The 13927-nt window shown below is 41.0% G+C and overlaps 1 protein-coding gene across 1 annotated transcript in view; it reads right to left on the bottom strand.

The window, feature by feature from the left end:
• Positions 1-366: 366 nt before the first annotated feature.
• LOC121905536 (voltage-dependent calcium channel gamma-2 subunit-like) overlaps positions 367-13927 on the bottom strand; it is a 68321-nt gene continuing 54760 nt past the window's right edge. Inside the window, exons 3-4 of the mRNA XM_042423839.1 lie at positions 6524-6664; positions 367-2933 (exon numbers count right to left, since the gene is read on the bottom strand). Coding sequence (XP_042279773.1) covers positions 2401-2933; positions 6524-6664 — 674 coding nt within the window. The 3' untranslated portion in view covers positions 367-2400. The remainder of the gene's footprint in view (positions 2934-6523; positions 6665-13927) is intronic.

Genomic DNA, 13927 nt, shown 5'->3' with positions numbered 1-13927 from the left:
CTAAAGGTATACTACGCAAGATTTTCCCTAAAAAGGCCACAGTGGACGGGATGAAGCTCTGCATTCACACAAATCCAGCAATGCAGCAGCTTCCAGCAGGGTTGTGCAGAGGTGTGGGTGTGTTTATTTTGTGCTTTAGAACATAAGAGCCATGAAACAATCGGAAAATAACGTTATATTTGTCTGATTCACTGCTCGCTCCCTTCATTCACTCTCTAGCTTGCTTGACCACCGCTGCTCTCTCTTGCACTCTCTCTCTCTCACTCGCTCATGGAGTCGGGGAGGAGGGGCCAACTTTGCTGTGTGTTTGCAAATACCAACCGACAAATCCTGCATAGTATACCTTTAATTTTTCTCTTTTTTTTTTCGCCTTGCTGGTCAGTCTCACGTTGCCTGCTTTACAGTACCATAATGCTTTGAGTGGCTATTCACTCACGTCCCATAGAAAATGAATCGGGACAAACTTCACTGTGTGTGATTCTACATTCAGTGGGTGCTCACTGTAAGGTCTTTTCAAGCATGGATGTTTGTCTAAGGGTTCAAATGAATGGACTGACCCTTTTTATGTATACCCTTTCTTGATGAAATGTCTTAAATCTGTATGAAGGGTAAGGCTTTTTTGTTAAGGCCTCTGGGCTATTTGGTTTCTGTAGTATTGTGCTTTTAGACCACACAGGATACAACAGAGACTCATTCTGTTCCCTACAGGGGGGTTCAATTTTTATTCGTCATCAGGACTTGATGCATCCAAGTTCAGAATCATTCAGTTTTGGCACCTTGAAAGACATTACGCTTTTTTTAAATTCTCATTTACAACAACACAACGCAAAAACCAAAGAACAAGAAAAATGAGACAAAGAAAGAGACTAAGGCTGTGTGAGAGTTCAAAGGAACACAGAAAAAAAAAATGAAATGAAAAGGCAAGATAAGATTTTCTTCTGTTAAAAAAAGCCTTGATACGTTCTCCAAAGTTTGTTCTTTTTGTTTCAAGCGTAATGAAGCCCCACCCCAAATTACCCACTCAAAAAAAAAAGAAAGAAAAAAAAAAAAAAGTTGAAATAGACACAGTACTGTAACATTAATTTCTATTTTTGTCACACCCACTGCCCTTACATGGTATCATTGTTCAGTTGTTCAAAACATAGGTTCCTTAAAAGCAGATCGGATGATTTTGATTAGCATGCATGTAAATTCTTAATTTTTTGGAGTCACTTAGCTTTACCTCGCTGGTAGCCAAGTTCTCTCGCGCACTACTTTGTCTCTTTGGCAGTAGTGACGTTTCATTGTCCACAGTCTTCAAGTTTGCTGAGAGATCCTCCATTACCCAGAGTTCTCTCTTCACTCCGCCCCTTTATGGAGCAAAAAAGTGAGGTCGACTTTTCACCTCCAGTTGACCCTGAAACAAAGATGGCTGCCAGGGTTTCGGCGGAAGGCCAAAAGGTTTTTTTTTTTTTAATTTTTGTTGTAAAAGAATGTGATAATGTGACTAATACTAACCAATCTCAGTTTATCAAGTAGGCTGAAGCCTTTGCCCGTCAAATGAGCCAGTCACGATGAATCCTCCGTCTTGGTTTAGTTTCCATGACGACTTGATTTAGTTTCACTTGTAAGTTACTTTGTTATCTTTTTTTTTCTTGTTGTTATTTTTGCGCCAGGGAAGTCTAGTCATGATTTATTAACATATATATTCATATATTTATATATAATCAATACATATATTAACTTATGTGTATTTTTTTTCTTTTTTTTGCGGCCTGAATTGCTCCCTGCTAAAATCCCACACCGCAATGGTTCACAGTATTAATGTGAATAAAGAATGAAATCAAGAAGATACAGCAACTAAAGAGAGGAGTGGGGTTCAAGGGAGGTTAGGGTGTGTGTGTTGGGGGCTTGTGGGATGGTAGTGCGAGGGCGGGATCATAGGCAGGGCCGAGGGGCAAACTACGCCCCATTTTCATCAGACTGAGGAAGAGTAAAAAATATAAAGTTCACCTTTTAAACGGGCAGTCTGGCCCAGCCCACCACTCCCATAGTTCCACAGCCCAAGACAGACAACCACCAGCCGCCCCCCCTCCCGACTCCTCTTTCCCCATCCTCCCCCTCAAATCTTTACAAACATGTTCAAAACTTGTTAAACAATGGTAGATGGGAAAATCATGCATGTTTCTTTTTTTATGCATTTTTGTCTGTTTCCTTTTTTTTAAACAGAAACTCAGTGATCATCTGAGGTGCTGTGGAGTGCTCAGAACTTCCCTTCTGCCGCTTACCCCTCCTGTCATCTATCCATTTAAGCACCCTTCTCTTCCTCTTAACATTTCCTTACACCGTGATATGTCTTTTTGCTGCCTCCCCCCAAAATTCCCTCTGATTTTTTTAGTGTCTGAGGTCCCTCTGTCAGTTTCATACAGGTGTGGTGCGTCGGTTGGCGGTGTTGCTGTGGCCGCCTGAGTCTTTCAGGTCCTTCTGGATGCAGTTGTGGACCTGCAGGAAGTTGTGGTCCCTCTCCGTGGAGTTATAGGTGGCTGTTGGGGTGCCCGTTTGGCCCTTGGGCAGTGTGTACATGGACAGCTCGGTGGACGGCAGCGTCCCGAAGGCCTTCAGGCCCACCGGTGATGCCTCGCGGGAGTGCGAGGGATCCGTGGAGCGGGACGAAGAGCGTGAGCGGCGGCGGTAACGGTAGCGGTAGCTGGGGATGCGCGTGATGGCTGCACCTTGGAGGTAGTCGGCGGCCCGCGCCCCCACACGCAGCTCCCGGTGGCGGTCAATAAACATGTGCACGGCCAGTACACCCACCATTTCGGCCATGATGAAGGAGAGGGCGCCGAAGTAGAAGGACCAGCCGTAGGAGTAGCTGTTCTTCTTGGAGTCACTCTTGGAAGGGTCCCCAGCATTGGCTGATATGTACACAATTATTCCTATGATGTTGCTGAGGCCTGCGACGGGAAAAGAGGGAGGAAGATTAGATCAAAGATAAAATACGGCCAATCTTTTATTCAAATAGGCCCACACACTAAACAACCAAAGTCATCACAGTTAGTATCCTTGGCGGCTAAAAGAAATATAAAGTAAATATGTAAGTTTGGTTTACTGATCATCCACAAAGTGATAGCATTGGTTTTATCAAAGCGTTGTTAATTTTAAAGAGAAAAACTGATTTTAATTAGCGTGAGACACTCATAGACGTATTAGATATTTTTATTTGGCTGCTAACAAACTTCACACAAAATCACTAAATCACACATCTTCATATATTTTGACTTATCATAGCAGTAACAGGTGTAATTAATGACATTAAAAATGGCTGTACGGGACACTTATATAATATGGAACTGAGCTATCGTTAGAGTTATAAGTTCCACCTGTGGTTTCCCTACTATGACAAGTCAAATGTCTGCTGTGAAAAAGACCTATTAAAACAGTAAGTAAAGATGTCCGTGTGTTTCTTAATTATTTATTTTTTATTAACATCAAACAAGGAATTTTTCATACATTGTCTGTAATTAATTATTGTACTTTTGTAGTGAGGCCCAACCCCCATATTTCTTGTGAGTCACTAGTATTCACCAGTCAACTTGTTTATATTAAACCATAGTTAGCTACAAAAGCTAAGGTCATTTTTAAATTAAGCTAGCTCAGGTACACAGTACATGCCACTACCTTCTGAAGTAAATAAAATGACACCGTATTCATCCAGATAACATTTGGGGATAACTGCTTCCAAAAGCAAAACCCAACCACAAACAATCTAACAATTTCATTTAGCAGATGGTTTTATCCAAAGCAACGTGAGAGTTGATACAACACAAGCAGGGATCTAGTCAGGAGAGAACAACGCGAGTAAGTGTCATAAAGCTAAGTTGGAGTCCAATAGGACATAGTGCACAGAGACAACGCATAGTCTTTTTTTTTTTTCAGTCCATCAAGTGTGGAGGTGTTTGCGGGTCTTTAGCCTTTTCTTAAAGATCAGGATGGACTCTGAGGATCAGATGGAGTTTGGTAACTCGTTCCACCACTGGGGAACTACAGAAGAGAACGATTTAGGGCTGTTGTTGCTGTTGTGGTGGTGATACCTGGCGCCTTTCATTGGGAGAGCGCAGTGAACGGGAGGGAGCTTAGACCTGAATGATGGAGTTCAGGTAGGCGGGAGCTGTTATAGTAGCTGTTTCTGCGTTCTGGATCATCTGCAGAGAGCTTAAAACTGAAGCACCTCTCAAGCGTGTTGGAGTCAAGGAAACTCTTTTTAGGGTCAAACCTTCACCACTAGAATCTGTCTGAGTGTTCATCTACTGTATGAAATTATATGGAATAAATAATGATTTATTAGTTGGTCAATTTATCAGAAACAATTTTATGTGTCCGATTAATGAAAAAGGTTATTTAAAGATAAAATATTAGCTTCTCAGGTGATGATTTGCTACTTTTCTCCTCTTTGTATCATGTAAATAAACTTTATTTTGTTGCAGTTGATTAAACAAAAAGATTTGAATACATTACTTAAAACTCTGCGAGCATATGACGGCCACTTTCCCGCATTTTTGACAAATCATAAGAAACCCTCTGGCTTTTTAAAAAAAATATTTATCAATTATGATTAATTGACGCTTTTGTCCATCAAGTCAAATGGCCAAACAGCAGTCCTTCACAGAGAAGATGAAGAGAAGCTGATCATTGAGGGTGACGGAGAACCAAAATCTACTTCAAATGATTTAGTAACTTATTAGTTCTGTGTATCAACAGCAGGAACATCAACAGAATCTGTTCTAGTTTACGGACCGCATGTTTGCAAAAGCAGAGATTTCAGCTGTGGCTACTGACAGCCAACAGTCTCTCTCTCTCTCTCTCTCTATCGCTCTCTCTCTCTCCCCATGTTTCTGTTTTTCCCATTGCTCTCTCTCCCTCTTTGAGATCCAAACTGGGGCAGATTCGCCCTTACATTTCCTCCATGTATTTCTTCTATTCTTTGTGCCAGAATCTCTCTCTCTCTCTCTCTGCATCACTGTCGTTCACCCTCCCCAGCCTCTCCTACCTCCGAGGGTGTTCAAATACACATCCTCTGTCAATCTCTCTCATCTGTCTCACCTTTTTCTCTCTCTATGTTTCTCTCTCTTTTTCCCCTCCTCTATTTTAATCCTCTGTTGTTCTTGTCATACACCATCACCGTGGTGTAGCCAGAAATAGGCACATGGACAGACAGGCGGATATATATACGGAAAGACAAATATGCAGATAAACGGTGTATAAAGAGAAAGAAAAGCAGACTGAGGTGAGGTGTGAGGACTGCGAGGGCCTGATTGAGATGGATCAGAGCAGAAGAGTATCAGGGACACCTTATTTTTAGAGTGTAATCCCAGTGGCCTCCTCTTAGCCTAGCAACAGGGCGAGAGAGACAGACACAGACAGTGCGAAAGAGAGAGAGAGAGAGAGACAGAACTGCATCTCTCACTTCTGACTTGGAGGGGAACTAGTTATCTAGTGCAGCACAGTAGGCCATGGCCTAGAACCAGAGTACAAACACACACATCCACATACACACACACACAAATAACCCCACAAAAATGCTCTGGCAAAATGGCAACCTGCACTATCTTTTTTTCTCCCTAGTTTCATCCGGAGGCAATTGTTGTACGCTACACGCACGTCACACGCTACGCATCACATCACATCACCTGGTGGTCAGCGAGAGCCACCGTAGCTTTGGCTGCTTACAAAACAGGACATTTTTCCTCTTCAGCTGCTCCACAATGCAGATATTCGTGTCTGTTTCTGATTTTCCCGATACCGTGCCGTCGCCTGTGTTTTCTCTTTTCACCTCTTCATTTGTTTCTTCCCTCAGCTCTGCCTCCTCACTCTCTGTATTTTCATTTTCTTTTTTTTCCCTGGTGAATAACAATGTGAGGATTTTTTCTTTCTTTCTTGTATAGATAGAATCACCCACATGGCTAAAGAGAGCAGTGAATCAGTGAGTCTCAGAGTCATACATACATAAAAATGTTGTTATCCGTTAGTTAGATACGGTGGCCCGGAAGTGCAAAACACAACATTTTTAGAAATGTTTCGACATTTCAGAAAACACGAATTTTGACATCTTGTGTTTTGTTGTTTGTTGTTGTCTTCTGAAAAATTGAGTTTTCTAAAATGTTGCTGTGTTTTCCACTGTAGTTAAAGCCTCTGAGATTAATTTTTAGATCTCCTCCATCAAAATATAGATTTTTTCTTATCAAATAATTGTTGCAAACCATGAGAAAATAGTGAAAATGTAAAAAACAAACAAAAAAACAGACATACAAGCGAGAAATATTAGCCCCAAGTTGGTGGAGTTTAAGTTGTCCAATATGATCTTAATGAGATTTCTCCCACAACCAATCACTTCATAACTTTCTATACAGCTGACACTTTGTTCAAAGTTTATTACATTTCTTAATCAAGTTCCTTTACATGGACACCCCCATACTGATTTGTCATTACACTACAGCGGTGACAGATATATACATAGATTCCAAAATATGGTTGATTTTTCTCTTACCTGCGGAGACGAAGAGGATGCCGGCGCTGAGGATAATGTTGTGGCGTGACTTGTAGAACTCGCTGGCAGCGATGCACAGCCCCCCCATGAAGAGCAGGATCACACTCAGGATGGGGAAGATACTGGAGGCTCGTACCGCGCCTGGACACACACACACACATACACAAACACACACACAGATGCAAAACTGTCATTGCCGTAATTGTCAGGATTGACACAGATGCTAAAGGTATTATTATCTTTATATTATTATATAATAGATAGATCGATAGATAGAGAAAAGTCTGTCTTTTAAATGTTTCCATCGGGGCTGTTGAGGTGATATCTTGTCTTCTTCCTAAAGCTACTTGAACACCTCAATAACTATGTAACGATGCTATCACTATCAAAAATTGGGAGTTTGAATATGAAATAAATTAACACTAATGGACAACAACAAGCAACTAGCTACTTTCAAAAAACTTTTCTGCCTCTTCTCTTCGTTTTTCTATCTGTGGTGCAGATCTCTCCTCTACTGGGCAGCATCTCCCTCTATCAGACCCTTCTCCATCGCTCTATCGCTCCATCTCTGTAACTCTCCATCTCTTTCTCTCTCCTATCAGTTTGTCCATCAGCTGTCTGTCTGTTTGCCCTCTGCGTGGCTGATTTGCTGATTGGCCTCGGGGGTTGTCATGGCACTGGCGTGGTCACAGAGCTCGATGTAGTATCCGAGGCGGCCAATGTCACATTCCACAACTTTTGGTGATTTTTTTTTAATGCTGTTACAGCGACTGACTGACTGACTGACTGGGAATGAGATGCTCTGCTAAACACAGTGCAAAACACAATGTTAGAGATCTTTTATGTAATTATGAGAAGTGTAAGCAAAGAAAAAGACCTGCAATAGTAAGCAGAATGTTGACTGCACTTCATTTAACGACCACAGATGTCACTAACGAGGGAATTTCTGATTCCTACATACAGCACCTTTAAATCTGGCAAAACTGTTGGCTGGTTTCCTGTCTGATTGTTGGACTATTTGTGTTTCTGGCCCTGTCAAGCTTTGCTGCAGCACTACATACAATGCTATCCTATCCAATAGAAATGTTGGTGAAAACTAGAAAAATAAGATTAAATTATAATAAAGAAAGCTAGCCTCACCAAAGGGCACCTAAAAATGGCTGTTGAAGGAAGAAAGAACATATCTCATCCTTGGTGTTTTTCTACTGATGACGACATCCCATCTCCTTTTCACTCATTCTCTTGATTTTCTTTTTTCTTACTTTCTTCCCTTCATCCCCATATCGCTCTCTCTCCCCGGTAAAGCTGTACTGGGATGGTTCCATTCACTGAAGCAGATCAAATATTAAGGTGACCTCAGAGTTGGCATTGCACCAAGCTTCCCCCCCCCCTCCCTCCTTCTCCTCCTCCTCCTCCTCCTCCTCCATCCTATTTGTTTTAACCCCATCTCCTCTTCTTCATTGACGTGCTGTCAGGGCAAATTGTCTTCAAGGTGGAAAGCTCCTCATACCAGGCACATACTGTATACACACACAGACGCACACATCCTTTTTTTTTCCAGAGTAAGCGGAAATGCCTCCTGTCACACGCACATACACCTGTACTACACTTGATTTATCACTCACTAGAGGTGAACACACTGCTGGCTGAGATTCTCTTTTATATTGAGAGAGACACACAGAGAGCCCATACTGCCGTGGACAGCACATAATTTATGGCAGTAAGGTTGTATTTTGTAATCAGATTTTTATTGACTGTTTGCTAACCCCCCCACCTGCCTTATAGTTATTGTTGCTACACCTGTCACGCTTCGCATTCTAGCACATAACACTGTACTGGCGTATTCGACACTCGAAATTCATAGTAAATTTTATTTTATACGCTAAGGGTAAGGCTCTTGGGATTACAGTTTTATTCTGTCAGCTGGTAGTTGGTGGTTGGTCAGTACAATTTTGGTCCAGACTAAAGTATCTCAGCGACTTTTAGATAGAGTGCCATGAAAATTTGTACACACATTCATGGTCTTCAGATGATGTATCTGACTGACTCTTCTTCCTGCACCACTGTGAGGTTTGCATTTGCGTTTTTTAGTAAAATGTCTCAATAACTATTGGATGAATTGCCATGAAATTTGGCACAGACTTTCATATTAATAACTTTAATAAGTTAGAATTCTAATAATTAAACTAACGACATTTCCATCAGCCTCAGCTGTATTTTGTTTCTAGTGCTGATTAGCAAATGTTAGCATGCTAACACACTAAACTAAGATGGTGAACATCTACCGGCTAAACATCAAAATGAGACCATGTTAGCATGTAGACGTCACTGTTTCGCTCAGTACAGCCTCACCTGGTCTTTGTCTTGTTTGAACATTGTGTCTCTGACTACAGAGAGAAGCAGACTTCTCATTTAACATCTGATTTTGTCGACTGAACTGAGAACTGACGCTGACGGAATTTATTAGCAGTAGCTCGCTAGATAGTCACTGTAACATTAAATGTGTGAGATGGTTGACAACTCCATCGTCAGAGAAATGTTTCATGATGTTTGGTAATGTTGAGGATAAAGCTCTTCTGAAAAGACATGGAGGCTAGCGGAGCTTCTGGGTTCTGCTCCTGAGGTAAGAAAACCTAATTATCATTAGCATATCAAAATGAGTTGTAGTTTTTTGTATGCAAACAAAAATCATTGTTAAACTTTAAGATCACAAAAGGCTTTAATTTCTAATGTCAAGTGCTGTTGTAGATGCTCATTTATGTTAGAATAGTAAAGCCCAGGAACATGTTTCACTCTTTCAAAGAGGTCGATGAAAGATATGCTCGATGAGAGATTGCATTGAGTTACAGAAGCTAAAAGCAAATAGCCTGAATGTCAGGACTTTCAATAAAGAGCGATACAAATACAGGACAAAACAAAAACAGTAACTGTAGTGGGAAGCTGAAATTGACAAAATACAGGGGGATAAAGTGATAAAAGGGAAAAAGAAAATAAAAGAATAGGAAAGAAGAAGAAATGAAAGCAGAAGAGGTAAAAGAAGACGAGACAAAAGGAGACTGCGGGCCTTCACTTCTCTGTGAAGCTGCTTTGCCTCGAGCGGTCTCTCTCTCTCTCTCTCTCTCTCTCTTTTTTTCTCTCTCTCCGTTCTTCTCCGCACTTGCGCTTTAAGCAGAAGGCAGAGAGTTTAAAAAGAAGAATTTTTAACCAAATGCGCTGGCCTCCAGGCACACCCTGCCACCGAGCACATCAAGGCACAGAGACAGAGAGACTGAGAGAGGTGAGTTGAGAGTGAACCAGCTTTAGCAGCAGCGGCGGCGGCGGTGCGAGGAGACGTCTTTTCACTTTTCTTTGTGGAGGATGCTTGACGCTGCCGTGGGGATTGAACCTCTGACTTCTTGCTTGTGGGATGATCTCTGTAAACTTCAGGCCACCCTGCCTCATGACATAGCTGCTGGGAAGTGGGGCTGCTGAGGGTACTGCAGCACCCCCACTCCAAGGTGGCTAAGGTATATTTGTGTTGGTGCAAGATTTTTTTTTTTTTTCTGTTGCGTTACACAACCAACCTCTGGTCCCTGTCACCTGTGATATCTTTTTTTCTTTTTGAATTATTGCGAGAAGCACGAACTATCCAGGCGTTTCCTATAATATTGTTTATAGTGTTTGTCAGTAAATGCAGTTTTACACCAACAGCAGCACGTTAAAAGTGTTGTATTGTTATGAGTGGTGACTCTTGATGACTACAGTTTATAATATATAACTATGTCATTATCATGTCATGTTGTTTGGTGCCCTCAAGATGCAATTTACAGTATTTTCAGGATCATATCCTGCATTTTGTTTTGTTTATTTTTTTGCTGATGGTGTGTACGTAGCAATAAGGTTTGTATAATATTCTAATAATCTTTTTATTCAAGCAAAGATTCAGCCATTCCAACATTTCACGATCATCTGCTGTACAGAGCGTTGTTATTGCAACAATAAATCAACAGTTCTTTCTGTCTTTCCCTGTTGTGAAACGCTGACCGCCATCGCCAGAAGTCTCTACAAATCTCTAATTAAATCAAAGCCGCAGTTCTGTATCATAAAGAGCCTTGATTGGCTGCTTGTTGTCCTCTATTCAAAGCCTAAACATCTCCGCCGCTTCCTCTCAAACACTAGAGATGTGTTCGAGCCACCAAAAAGGCACAGTGGTTAACAATAAACCAAATTAATTAGATGTTTATAAGCCCCCGAAATCAAACATATTATACCTGGATAAAATATGTGAAGGTATTGATCTTGCTCTGGATGAAAGGATAGAACTATTTATGCTTGGGGACTATAATATTAACTGGAAAAATAATCACTCTGATGGGAACAAGAGTAAGTTTACTCAATATATAGAGAGTTGTAATTTATTTCAAATGGTACAGGATAGCACAAGGTCCTCAAAAAACAAATTTGGGCATAGAACTAAAAGTATTATTGATCTGATGTTCTGCAATGCTCCTAATAAATCCTCAAATGCTAAATCTGCCCTGTTATCTTGGACAGATCATAATATTATGTGCATTACTAAATACACCAAAGTGCCCAACATACCTCCTAGAGTTTAGAGCTTAGAGTTTTAAAATTTTTTTAACTTGGATGACTACCAGAGAGATTTGGCCGCTGGTCCATCCCACATCCCACAAGGGAGTTGCCTCAGACCACTGTTGTTTATTATATACACAAATGATCTTTCCTCAGTGTTAGCCAACTCAAACGCACATATGTTTGCTGCAGTAGCAGATTCACAAAGTCAGTTGCATGAATATTTATCAAATGATTTTAAATGTGTCATCAGATGGATGGAAAACATTAAATTGGTATTAAATGTAAATCAAACAAAAAATATGATTATATGTACTAAAAGAAAGAGGGAGAAATTGAAGCCGTGGTACTTAACATATGGCAGCGTTCAAATTAAAGAGGTTACAGATGTCAAATGATTGGTAGTTAAAATACAAAATAATCTCTCATGGATCTTTCTAAAAGAGTGATGAAAACGGCAGAAATGGTTGGACAAATTGCAAAAGACATTCTCAAGGTAATATCTCATAGTCTAATCTACAGTCACATTAATTATTGCTGTGCAGAGTGTGGGGCAATGCAGCTCAGAGAGATATGAGGAGTCTGCAGATCACACTAAACAAGGAAGCAAGGCTAGTCTTCAGGTGTGGGTTTGAAAAAGGAGTGAACTACATATCATAATGGGATGGTGTACAATAATTCAGGTTTAAAATGCCAGTTAGTATTAAGGACAAACTGTTATTAGTATGTGATAAACATCATTATGTACTACCAAAAATGGATTGTGGATCGCAAGATTTTTAAAATTCAAATGTAGTTATCATCACACTGTTGTATTGCATTGTCAGTAGGTTTGTAATCTATTAGTGTTATAGGTGAACATATGTTGTTGAATATGTGTATATGTGTAGGTACATACTGTGTATGTGCCAATGTATGTATGTTATATGTGTGTCCATATGTATGTGTGTATATGATACCTGTGTGTCAACAATTATGTGTTGAATTATTTATTGATTATTGTATTCTTAAATGTTTTTCATGTGGCTGGTGGAAGAACAGCCAAAAGAGATCCAAATCAAATCAAATCAATGGCACAGTGGTGTAACTATGCTTCAGTTAGGCTGTGGAGTGTGTGTGTTTTTGTAGTTTAACAAGACCAACACAGTGGCGACTCATCTCTAGAAGAATAATTAATTAATGATAAATCAATTATTCAGCAGATTATCACTTGCCATATGTATTTTATGGGCCAAACCAATTAGTCGGGTGTCGGTGTCCCAAGAAATTACAGTGATCACTTCTCATCCACTGTATTATATTAAATTGTCAGACTGACATCTTTCAAGTCAAAACAATTACAGTTACAGTAATGTGATTAATGACATTGTTGTTCAGTTGCATTAAAAGATAGTCATGAAATTTGAAAGCAACAAGCGAGCATTACTAGCAGGGGGGATCAAGGTTGAATATCTGCATCCATCAATCTATCAAGCTCCAGCTCCGGCTCAGGAGATGGAAACCTGTTCCATCAACGGGGCAGCCAGGCAGCGCAGCCTGACGAGACAGGCGGGGCTCCACCCTACAGGCGCTTCAATCAGTTTTTGTGGACTTCAGTCAATTTTACCATCTGTGGGGAACTGACCAAAGCACCCAGGGAGGACCGGGACCCCAGTGAGGGGGACGAGGAGGGTTCTGGCTGCCAGTCGGAATGGGATGGACCGGGTTTTCTAGTGGCGATGAGGGTGTAGTGGGAGAGGATCATTAGTTTACTGATGCTATTTTAAAAGCAGGAGTGAGTTAGGAAGGGTGTATATCATTACTGTACATACTGAAACAATTAACCTCGAGGAGGGAGTAGAGGATGGTTATGATAATGACATGGCTGCTAATATATAATATATATCATACATAGAATTAATCATTTGCTGTGTGATGTTTCATTTTACAAATCATGACCTGCTAAGATTGTTGTTAATTTCCCCCCCTGAACAAAGTTAAGCAACTGTGTGTGATATCCTGTCATCCTTGTACCATGTGAGTCACTATGTGCTGCGTACTATGGTTCTGATCAAATATGCAAACACAAGGCAGAGCAGACACACACACACACACGCACTGACAGAGATGCGCAAACATTCTTCTTCTATTCTCCTTCTAAATAAGGATTTCTGTTAATGAAATATGTTAATTTTCTGAAATAAATTCTACTTGTGAACATGTTTGTCAGCCTTACATGGACGCACGCACGCACGCACGCACGCACGCACCAAAACTGTCTCTTTCCTTCCTCCTACTCTCAAACCTCTCTTTCTTTTCCATTCTCTCTTTTACACTTTCACCCTCCCTACATTTCTCCCACTGCTTGCTTGGTTCTGCTGCAGTGGTGTGTGTGTGTGTGTGTATGTGTATGTGTGTGTGTGTGTGTGTGTGTGTGTGTGTGTGTCTGGCTGACTTATGGTTTCATTAGCTGCGGCAGAGGAGAGCCTTGTAATTGTGGCTGAATTATAGAGGTGGGGGTGGACACCACCATGGGAGCTCCCCGGGTGAACACACACACTTTAATGTATACACACAAACTACAGTGCAGCAACCCCCATTACTTTGTCACACACACACACACACACACACACACACACACACACACACACACACACACACACACAGCAGCTCAACAAGCTACAAAGTGAACACACTCATCGATCAGCCTCCCACCCACGCACTCGCTCACTCTCCTGCTCCAAAGTGGGGTGTTTCCCATACACACTGTACACTACCCACGCAGGAACGATCTGCTCCTTCTCTCTCTTTCTCACACACACACACACACAAACATCTAACTCACACACACAT

Source organism: Thunnus maccoyii, chromosome 2 (assembly GCF_910596095.1).
Source record: "Thunnus maccoyii chromosome 2, fThuMac1.1, whole genome shotgun sequence".
Lineage (NCBI taxonomy): Eukaryota > Metazoa > Chordata > Actinopteri > Scombriformes > Scombridae > Thunnus > Thunnus maccoyii.
This window is presented reverse-complemented; position numbering and strand designations above follow the sequence as displayed.